Raw genomic sequence first — 11,584 nt, 5'->3', positions numbered from 1 at the left:
GTCACTATAAAAGGCTTCTCAATATATTCAATGCTTCCCTTCATAACATTCACGGTCTCCTCAGATGTATTATGCATACGCCAGAGGTGAAGAGCAAGAGACTTGGTCACATAAAAACCATGTTTATTTGCTCCCCTAACAACTCATGTCTTTAAAAGTCATCGTAAAATGACAAGATACAAGATGCTGAATTAGGCCTTCATGTAATCAATTTCCAGTTGAAATGAAGACTGGAAGAGAGAATGAAATTTCAGACATCAAGTCTAGTTTTATACTACTAAGCAGTTTCATGGGACGACAGGATTTACCTGAAGATCATACTGGTGTTCAAAGTTACCTGAGATTAAAAACTCTACTGGAGATTTCAGTTTGCTCTGCAATAAATTAGTCATTAGTGATTAACTGATGCTTTAAGATTTTTGTCCTTCATTCTCATAAATGGGTGTTCAAGCCCTCTGGAGAGGATGAGATCTTGTCCTAACGGGTCAACGGAATGGCCTCCTGTAGCCCTTGTATTCACACTTTGACCACAGAGCTCCATTCATCTTAGCTAAGTATAAATATATAAGCATACTGTATGCAACCACTGAGTTGAGTACTGAGTTTGATCATCACAATTTGTCCATGTAAATTCAGACTGGGAAAAAAATGTAGGAGGTTAACACCTCATTCTAAACTTCATTTTGTAAACTTTATAGTTATTTACATTTCCTTCTTCCATGCATGCATATCCCAAGCACATAACATCATAAATATCTTTCCCTGTATGAGTTGACCCCCACCTCACCACCCCCCCACCTTTCTCTCTACACCACCTTTCTAGAAATTAGAATGACCTGACTACATTAGAACATACAGAGCATACTTAAACAATCCTGAAGTCTTGGGCATTTAGTAAAATCTGACAAATCATGTCGTGAGAAAGGGTCCTAAAAAGCTTGACCATGAAATGCAGAATGATGAACACAGCTGGAACATGCTGTGTGTTCAGCAGAGTTGCAATGGGTTAGTGCTTTGTGTGTTGGGGTATTGCCTCAGGAGAAGGAAGCTGCAAGTATGGTTTCATGCTGTTGATTATGGAGGGTTCCGATCCCCACAGCTGGAGCTGGAAGAGCAGGTCGACTGATCACTCGCAGCTGGGAGGAGACATGACCAACTGTTCAGTAAGGACTGGGTGGGTGGGGGTGGGGCAGCCCACTAGTCTCTCTCATTAATCTAGTATGATACATGACAAGCTCAACACTTGTAAGGTCATGTGGAAAAAGCCAAGGTCAGAAAATGTTTCAAAACTCACCTTACAGGTCAGCTGCTTTTCAAATCTGGGAGACACAAAAGACCAACATCCCATGTTTTGCGGCTCTTCCTGGCTCCAGATAAACTCTGCAAATGAGGAGTTAGAAGAAGCTTTAAAAAGGCTTCACCTTGATAAGATACTTCTACTTGAAGCTCAGAAAGCCTAAGAGATTTCAGCATAAAATTAACCACCTGATAATATAATGAAGATACTTAAAATGCTGTAGCATACATCAGTTTTTAAAAAGCCAATAATGGGATTGCAAAGTGCTTTGTACTGTATTAAGACATGGGGAGAGAGGTCTATGTCCGTTTCAGCGCAAATGTGAATGAGATTAGTGAATCTTCTCCTTACATTGGTCTGGAGCACAGCTGCAAGATTGTATGCTGCAGGAATGAGTAAGCATGGCCTCACCTCTAGCGCTGGTGTATTTGCCTAGCTCCAGCTGCAGGGCCTCTGTGGGGAAGGGACACAGCTCCTCCACTCTGATCAGCGCTGTGGTCTCACACACCTCCGGCAGGGTCTCCCTCAGCTTCAGGAGGGCGTAATAGTGCTTTCCTGAGCAAAGCAGCACTCTCTGCACACTAGCTCCACAGAGCAGAGGCAACTCGTCAATGAATAGTCTCGCACTTGAACTCAAGCTGAGTGAAGTAGTTAGCCCTCCTGCCCACTCCTAATGCAATGGGCTTCATCATCGCTCTGCTCACCTCTGAGGATTTACAGATTTGTCACCAATTACAGGCTTGAAGGAAGTGCCAGGGCCCATCTCTTCTAGGCTTGATACTGCCCCCTAGTGTAAGAGAAGGAATATCACAGGATTAAAGGAATAAAAGTAAGTAAAACTACAGTGACTGCTGTTGTATTCGACTGGTAGCAAGCTCACAGGAAAACGTAGCAGTGTTTTTGGTGCAGCCACGATGAGAGGCTTGCGGAAGTTACGGATCATTTGTCTCCTCAGCAGGTGGAAGTACTGAGCTGGTGTTGTGGGATTCACCACCCCCATGTTGACTGTGTCACCGTCCACACCTTCCTCCTTGCTGTCACACATCTACAGTGGGGGAGAAAACAACCAACCTGATCCAGGGCCAGAAGCTGAAGGAGGATTATAGAAAGCCTTTTGGTTTTGAACAGTGAGCACGTGCCCATTCACCTGAAGGAAGCGCTCGATGCGACAGGATGAGTGCTCGGGTCCTGCGCCATCATATCCATGAGGAAGCAGGACCACCATGCCACTCTGCAGAAGCCACTTAGCCTCACCTGTAAGAAGTTAATTTCGCACATGTCTCACACAGTTCTAAAATTATACAGCTGATTCTTGTTAATAAGTAGTTTGGCCTTTTTTCCTTCACCTCCAGAGACAAAGGTGTCAAAGATGATTTGAGCTCCGTTGAAGAAATCTCCAAACTGGGCCTCCCAGATTGGTAGAAGTTTTGGCTGTGCAATACTCATCCCATACTCAAAACCCAACACTGCCTCCTCAGACAGTGCACTGTTACACACCTGAAAAAACAAAACATCCTTTTTGTGATTTGTGTATTATCCACATGGTACTTGCTTCTGATACAAACCCAAAAATACTGGTAATACACTCCAAGTATCAGCTACTGGTACTACAAGCTCAGACAGAGTACTACTACCTCATTCAAAATAGGAAATACAGAGAACACTGCTGAGGTGACCTGACCTCCAGAAAGCCTTCCTGTTGAGCACTGATGTGATTGAGGGGGATGTACATGTCGTTGGACTCCTGGCACACGACCATGGCATGTCTCTGGCTGAAGGTGCCACGACCCACGTCCTGACCACTGAGCCGCACACTGAAGCCTGCATTTAAACCAGCAATAAAATATTTGGTGCAAAGCCAGATGTTTTTCTCACTTGGCCAGTAGTGTTCTGCTCCCAAAGGGTCCAAGCTCCCTTGCATCAATGTATGGCGTCAAGACTCAGAGAATGCTTCAGTGTAACTGTTGATTAGCATGCAAACCTCTGTTTAATTGTGAGAGAGAGAGAGCTCTTACCCTGGCAGAGAAGCGTGCCAAAAGCCAGGGCCTCAGCACAGGACCAGTCTAGCTTTGTTCCTTCGGCAAGTTTCTGTAGTCTGGACTGTCCAAAATTCAAATTTTTTCATGATTTTCATGACAGACATTCAGTGCACTGTATGAAATATGGTATACAATGTACTTTTCAAAATTTCTCTCTTAATATTTCACATTGTCCATTTACATGTACAAAAATAATCTCAAAACTCCTGGATTCATCAAAACATCCACCCACTGTTTTGCCAGTATCAAACACAATGCATTATTTTGTACTGCAGCACTACATTCCACTACAGCAGATAATCAACCTATACCTTTTAACTGACTTGTACTTAATACTGAAAACCCTGTGCTAGATCAACTCACTGCATTTTATATGCTTTGTATTTTAAAAAGCTACAATTTTACTGTAGTCACATACATTATTGATCAGTTACAAAGCGGTTTGTTCTTCTAAAGCTTTGATAATAATGAAATAATTGGTTTCAAACAGGTTGAAACTGCACATACAAATTTTATATATATACATACATATATATATATATATATATATATATATATATATATATATATATATATATATATATATATATATATATATATATATATATATATATATATATATATATATATACACACACACACACACACACACACACATACATACACACACACACACACACACTCCTGGATACGGGGATAACATGCTTTAGAGAAAAAACGAATTAAACAAATGCAGTCAGCCTTTGTAGAGCCCATCAGTGGGGGTGGGGTGTTCTACCTGCACATGGGTCTTCCTTAGGTGACTATGCACCTGGATCTCCTCAGGTATATCCACTGACTTGCCTCCCACAAACTGTAGCAGGGGAACAGCCACACCAGTGTCCCATGAGGAAACTCTGTTCTGGGGCTCTACGAGACCTCCCCAGCGGCCCTGAAGGTTGGTGGGTGGAGGACTGAAGAAAGTCATGTTGGCAAGGCGGTCATTGAGCATCGTGTTGTAAGCCATCTTGATCTGAGTGCGCTCCTCTTCAGTCATGAGGCCCTCCGAGATCAACAGGTCAGTGTATGAATCAGGGATGCTCTTCCTCGAGCTGGGAGATAGGGAAATAATGATAACCTGTATGCCCATTTCACTGCATTGATTTTTAATGAAGACATGAGAGACGGTGTGAAAGGTAGTAGGGAACAGGTACATGCCAGTGTGTGTGAACTGAAAGTGTCAAGACCTCGCACGCACACTGAGAGTGTGAACCCACCGGATGAGTTTGTACATGGCTGGGTTTGTGAAGAAGGGCTCGTCCAGTTCATTGTGCCCCCACTGGCGGTAGCAGAGAAGGTCCACTATAACATCCTTCCTGAAATGTCTCTGGTACTCCACAGCCAGCCTTGTCGCTCGGAGAACCTCCTCTGCATCATCCCCGTTCACGTGGATCACAGCACAACCCACCATCTTCCCTACAGTACACAACAAATCAAACTCTCTCAAAGCAGCACTAGTTATACTTCATTTGATTATTTACAATTATGGAGACGTTTAACTTTCACCCTTTTAGCTGTAAATGAGATTTATTCTACTCTGCCTACACTATATTTATCCAATATCACTTTGGTGAGTTTATAAATTCAATATTTGAAACTGAGTAGGCCACATGTGGACACTTTGACCTTAACATAGAAAACTGATAATTAAATGCAAATTGAATTGTTCCATATTTCACAAACATAAAATACATACAAATTAATTCAAAAAGGTCCACTACATGGAAATTCATGCTCAAATTTAAAACCATGCATTGTCAAACACCATCTCTTTTAAAAATAATTTCTGGTCACATTTTATATACTTTATAAAGTTATTTTTACTTGCTACACTCAAGAACTGTTTCAAATACTTATTTAACCACTGATAATATTTGTTGAGTAAGCATACCAACATCACTGCAGTACAAGGATGAACGACCCCTCTCAGAAGGAGTGGTATAGCCCACTTGATTGTTCACAATAAGGTGGATGCTTCCACCCACTCTAAAGTGAGGTAAGTTTGACAGGGTGAAGGTCTCTGGTACAATTCCCTGGCCTGAGAATGATGCATCACCATGAACCTGAAAATTGACAGACAGAATTAAGTTTAAGAATCAAAGCTTTCCCTTTTCAAAATGTGAATTGCGGCTCTTAATGTGTTTTTCACTTAAAATACAGTAACGTAATAGTAATCAAGTTGCGAGTAGGTGAATCAGTTTCTAAGTAAATGACCTTTCTTGAAATTAACAGATGTCATTCGGCACAAGTTCAATTGCTGGAAATTTACAAAATCAAAAGAAAAAATTCTAATTTACAAAACATTACTGTTGCTAGAGATGTAATGCAAACTAGAAAAACCACTTAAGTCTTGTTCCATGTCTATGACTATTATTAATGACATTTAATTTACAGTACAATTTACCTTTATTAACATAAGTGTGTAGTTTAAGAAATACACATTTACGGCATTAAATAGACGCTGTTATTTACTCATAGAATACATCCTAGCCAGTAGAGTAGGTTAGAGTCCAATATACCAATGAACTAGAATACTGTAGAAATACACGTATCAATTCTGATGCCTAGAAGTACAAAACACATAAGGTCTCTGATAAGTGCAATAAACAATAAGTACTAGAGTTTGTTAGACAACATCACTGTAATAAACAATATCCAGCATTACATTATGTGTAATTTCTGTCATAAATTACAAAATTTATAGCACAACAGATGCAACACACACCTACAAACCCGAACAAGTAGCATGGAAACCTGGTCACCTGTACACAGATGACTTTGTCTCCAGGCCGGGCATGGCTGTCACTGGAATAGTCTCCATCCCTTTTCACCTGTTGCCGCCCACGTGTCTTGCCCTGCGCCACAGGGTTGATGGCCTCCAGGTGGGAGGGGTTAGGCAGCATGGTGACATGAAGTGGGTGCCCAACTCCCATGTCCAGCTCCACAGATGAAGTCAGGTGTGAGAGCACGTCCCCGATGGAGGACGACTCCCCCGGGAACTCGCTCAGGCCCCTCATCTTACGAAACATTAACTGGAGCAAAGCACAGAGGGAAGCAAAGCAGAACTGATGCAAGTGGTTCACAGCAGCAGTGGCAGAAGGAGAGGTCTGGGCACCAGTTACTGCAAAATGACTTCATGATAAATAACAGGGACACAGCCAAGCCTTGTACATTTACAATGCACTTTCTTCTATGCTCTAATAAATCTGCTGGTCATCCTGCATAACTAATCGTCTTTAGTAGAAGCTGATGGAAGATTAGCTATAAACCATGCATGAAAAAAAGGATTTTCTGCAGTGTGATAAGTGTGTGGAAAAGAATAACCAAAAAATTGTTACAGCAGCAAAAGTCAGTGGTAATTTTCATCATAGTCACAGTACGTCTCTGTTCTCAGCTGCAGCAGATTTGTGCCCGTTATGCAGTTACTGCTGACTGTTTACAGCAAAGTGAGCTTGTCTCTTTCTTCCCTTCTTCAAAATGATCAAAATGGCTGACTTTGCTGTGGTCAATACTGTTCCACAGTTCTTTGGAATTCAGACCATTTGACAGGCATCAAAGGGAGAAACTTTGGCATTTCAGTGGGTTTGCAGACTTGACATATGCAGCTTTGAAAAAGTACTTGGATCCCATTCCATTTTCTGTACATGGAATCTCTAAGTTGTTTTACAATATCTTATTTTATTTGTGAACTGTACACACAGCTAAACATAGCCTCTGGTATAAGGAGCATGCAATTAAAAAAAAAAAAGCCTCACCGAAATAAAACAAACATCATACTTCAAATATTATCCACAATCAACTAAGGGACCCCTGGTGGCAACTGTAGGCAATAAAGTGCTCTGAACGTAATGAAGTAATATTTACCCATATACAGAATTCTTTATAAAATTCCTAGACTGTAAGACAACAATGCCTTCAAAATCTTTCTGCATGTGAGTTGCCTAGAATATCTTTTTTGTCTAAATATATTTTCCTGCTATAAGTCTTCACAGATTCATTTAGAACTATTGATCCATTAATTCTCAAAAACACGTACCTAACATTGTGTTAATTTTTTTGCGCACTGCTGTATATTTTGGCCCCATTATCTTCTGTTATGAGACTGCATTATACTTTTCTTTGCAATACATCTTCAGTAATTGGAAATGCCAATCTGGATCTCAGTACAGGTGACAAACTTTAATGTGTCCTAATGTGGTAAGATTACTCAGATGCCACTGAAAAGGCATAATAACCTTGGTCACAGTCATCAAGGCTTTGAAAACTGTTTAGATTCAATATTAAGATATTCCAAATATGGAATCTGGGATTTGGAAGTCCTTGGAGCTCATTTAGGGGTTTTAGCAAAGGAAAGCAGTTATTGGATAAAACAAATACAAACCTTTTCAGTTCTATGCAAAGGTTTAGACACCCTTGGCCAAATGGCATGTTTTCTTATTCTTCTTTTAGAGAAGATGTAAGAACAGCCTGTAGCTAGTCACAAATATAAAACAAGATTTTTTGCAAAACCTAATGCACACAGTTACCCTGTCTTTCTGAGCAAAAAAAATTTTTTTAATCTAAATCATCAATGTGAAGCAAAAGTTTGGACATCTTAGAGTCCTTAGTAACACCTCCTCTGGCAGGGATCACAGCTTTAAAATGCTTTTGTGTCAGCCAAGTCTTTCAGTTCTTTGGAACTTTTCACATTCATCTTTGCAGCCTCCATTTCTAAGATATTCTAGGACTGTCTTGCATGCACAGCATGTTTTAAGATCCATCCACAGCGATGATGTTTGAGTCAGGCGGACTGTGAGGGCCATTCCAAAAGCTTTGGGTAGTCCAAGGTTAAATTTAGGTACGTTTTAGATCAATATTCTCTTGTACAAGTCATCCTGTTTTAAGCTTCAGTCTTCCCTCCACCAGTGCAATATTGCCAGTATGATTGACAGTAACACGACCCCAAAGCATGACAGATCCAACCCCATGCTTTACAGTTGGAAAGGTGTTCTTTTATGAAATGCACTTCTTTTTTCTTCAAACATACCTTTGATAACTATATTCAAAGAGTTCTATTTTGGCTTCATCAGATCACAATGTGTGTTTCCAAAACTCAACTGGCATGTCTATATATGGCGTAGTGTACGTCAAACCTCGAGTTATGCAACAAGGTCACAATCAAGGTTTCATCCTTATGACTCTTAAAGATTATGTAAGTGAAGCACAGCTGCACAGTGAAATAGTGCTCCTCCACTCCTGACTCAGCTAAACCTTTCTGCAAGTTATTGTCCATCATAAGGGGATTTTGACTGGCCTTTCTTACCAGCCTACAAGCTGTCCTCTCAGAGTTTTTATGGTCTTCCAGATATCATCTTGACCTCCAAAGAAGCCCTGATCAGCCATGTCTTAATAATATTCCTGTAGATACTGCATGTTTAGGACACTTGGCTACCTTCTTATAAGCTTCCCCTGCCTTGTGGGCACTGATTATTTTCATATCTTCCGACAGTTGTCTAGAGGACCCTGTTAGTACAAAGTCTGAAGAGTCAGAAAATTTATTTTGCATCCTGTTAGCACTGTGTGCCAGTCAGAGAGTAACCATGGCCACAACCAATAATTCTACCTTTTACTCACCTCAGGTGGGAAACACAGAAGTCCAGTGAGCAGGTTGAGTCTCCCACGGTGAGGCATTCCCATAACCACGTCTGTCACACCGTCACTCGCCACTGAACGAAACAGCTCAAAGAAAAATCCCATCATGCTCTCTGCCCCTTCACCTCCATAGCGCTTCACAGTGGCAAATTTGGTGCCTAGGAAGTGGTCAAACTCCTGTAACAATCCACAGAGAGAAAAGGTGAAAATCTTTTATATGATATGCTTATTTTGACAGATTACATCTTGTATATTTGATAAAGCAAACAAAGGTGCCAATGGTATCAAATCCAAGCACCTCTTCTTGTCTCTTCCTTAGAGAAAAAAACAAAACAACAACACTATAGCAATCATCATCTTACTCCAAATCTTCCTTTAAAAAAAAGCTGTCCTCATGGTATAATATGTTACATTTTTATAGCAATGCAACACATTCCCAGTATGTCCCAAATGCCAAATAACCTTTATCACATTTATACAGCTAATTCAACTTAATAGCAGAATGTGTGCTCTGCTCCTGCTGAAATTTGTACCTGCGATTCAAGCATGAGTTTGGCCAGCTGTCTCCTGTCCTTGCTGGAGAATGTCTCCTTCTTCAGCTCCTCAAAGCGGTCTGCAAACCACACTCTCTCTTGCAGACTCTGCAGGTGGCTGGTCTCCACAGAGATTGTCCCACAGTAAGTGCTCTCCAGGTACGCTACTACTTCCTCTGGGCTGGCTTCTGCTTTCCCAAAGTGCCTCAAAGCTGACAATGTACCAGAGATACATGGAGCAGAAGTGGAATGTAAAGCTAAGCCTGTAGATGTTGGCAATGAGACTGATCTTAGATAGAACATACTGAAAAAACCTACCAGAGGTATTCAGGAGTCCTTGCAGTGTGCCATTCAGCAGGGTGATTTCTGGTACCTTCTCCATAACAGGCGTGTAGGGGAGTAACGGGTTAATTTTAGCAGCCTTGTGTCCATGTGTGCGATAGGCCTCCGCCAGTCGAGCCAGTCCATGGTCTATTCACATAGTAAGCAAATTCAGAACCTACGTCAAGGAGCATACTAAAATACTACCACTCCCTAAATATTTGTGATTTGAAGAACCATGTTCTATACTATAATCGACACAGCTAGCCATCTGATGTAAACTAACTAGGTTAGCTCACATTTTAAGATAGCTAAGCGAAGCTAGCTAAGTTAGTTTAATGCCAGTTAATAAATATCACATTAGCCACTGACCTTGATTCAGTAAGGAGATATTCTGTAGCGAAAGCTCTGTGTCGCCGTCCAAAGTTCCTCGCCGCGGTCTGTATCCATAAACGCCTCTTTCTGTGTGATACAAGGTTATTAACGGTCTTCGCGAAGCTATTAACATGCATCTATTAAGTTTATGTAAATTCTTGAGCATGACGCCCGACGACATACTTATACATAAAGCTAGGTAAGCTATATCCTTAAAAAGAACAATAGACTTAATTTAACACTACAAACATTATAGCAAAGAGCTATAAGGAGTTATGGGAGGGACATTTTCCACAATGGCTATTGGCCGGAGCGGAGGGTTAGAGTGAAAATAGCTGCGCAGAGATCCATTGGCTGGGTAAAACCTGTTAACTGAATGACGCGAAAGTTACTTACTTATTCGCAGCTTCCAGTTCGTTTCGTTAGTTATTCGGCCGCTGAGGTTGGTTTCCTATTCATAAAGGGAGTGTTTAGCCAGGCCCAAGATCATTTTACACCTCGAATCTAATTGGCACCACACAGGCACCTTGTTTCCATGGGGGAAATTTGTGATTTATGTCGGGATAGACAAATAACAAAACCATCATATAAAACATGTCCCGCCCTGTAAGAAATACCTGGTTTAAGGCTAGACCAAGATCATTTTATCCCTCAAAACTAACTGGAAACACGGCACTTGGAGCAGTGGCGCGCATATGCAAATGAATCAAAGAGGACATTTAAACAGACACAGAAAACATTAATTTCAGGTCAGGAACACCTGTTTTTAGTGTGTTCATTTTAAGTAATTAAATTGTATTAAAGCCACTGTCATCTTTGTGTCAAATGTTTTAAAATTAAGATTTACCTTACAATAAGTGTGTACTTATGTAGCTATATGTATTGTTTTAGAATAAATATATTATAAAGAGTAAAATCACCACAAACTGATTTTTACACAGCTATAGCTACCCTGTAAAATGTCCTACACTTAGATTTCACAGTTAGATTTGAGGTGTAAAACACAGGGTTACTGAAAGGGTTAACTCTTCACTCTAACTCCTTATTTTCCTGGCCCAAGGTCATTAAAGCCCTCAAAAATTATCTGGAATTTCATCTTTTCATTTGGTGTTGTTCTCTATTACTCAATGTGCCATGTTGCCAGTTAGATTTGAGGTATAAAACGAGCTTGTTCTAGCCAGGTTTTTCTTACAGGGAAAGACTTATTCCATATGATGTACTTGTTGTTTGTCTGGCCTGATATAAATGTAGGCCATCAGTATGCTTTTGAACTTGCCCCTTTGAGTCAATTTACATGTGCATACCATTGCTCAATGTGCCATGTTGCCAGTTAGATTTGAGGTGTAAAA

At 40.7% G+C, this 11,584-nt stretch overlaps 1 protein-coding gene across 2 annotated transcripts; it reads right to left on the bottom strand.

Annotated features, from left to right (window-relative positions):
• Window positions 1-106: 106 nt before the first annotated feature.
• dhtkd1 (dehydrogenase E1 and transketolase domain containing 1) lies at window positions 107-10,747 on the bottom strand. Of its 2 annotated transcripts, XM_081712313.1 has the most exons (18): window positions 10,632-10,747; window positions 10,233-10,322; window positions 9,858-10,010; window positions 9,540-9,751; window positions 8,989-9,183; window positions 6,138-6,407; window positions 5,267-5,438; window positions 4,593-4,791; window positions 4,115-4,427; window positions 3,313-3,397; window positions 2,979-3,118; window positions 2,644-2,794; window positions 2,445-2,551; window positions 2,178-2,342; window positions 2,002-2,084; window positions 1,709-1,878; window positions 1,295-1,380; window positions 107-1,136 (listed from the first exon to the last, which is right to left on the bottom strand). In XM_081712313.1, exons 3-18 carry the CDS (start codon window positions 9,919-9,921, stop codon window positions 1,035-1,037), a joined length of 2,514 nt encoding a protein of 837 aa, XP_081568439.1. In that variant the 5' UTR covers window positions 9,922-10,010; window positions 10,233-10,322; window positions 10,632-10,747; the 3' UTR covers window positions 107-1,034. The 2 variants fall into 2 exon arrangements, with proteins under 2 accessions (XP_081568439.1, XP_026877259.2); XM_027021458.3 differs by lacking the exon at window positions 10,632-10,747 and having other exon boundaries at window positions 10,233-10,553.
• Between the last annotated feature and the right edge of the window lie 837 nt (window positions 10,748-11,584).

The sequence above is a fragment of the Electrophorus electricus genome, chromosome 4 (genome assembly GCF_041902795.1).
Source record: "Electrophorus electricus isolate QZ-2024a chromosome 4, ASM4190279v1, whole genome shotgun sequence".
Classification (NCBI taxonomy): Eukaryota; Metazoa; Chordata; class Actinopteri; order Gymnotiformes; family Gymnotidae; genus Electrophorus; species Electrophorus electricus.
Note: the sequence above shows the minus strand (reverse complement) of the source record. Positions and strands in the feature narration are given on the sequence as shown.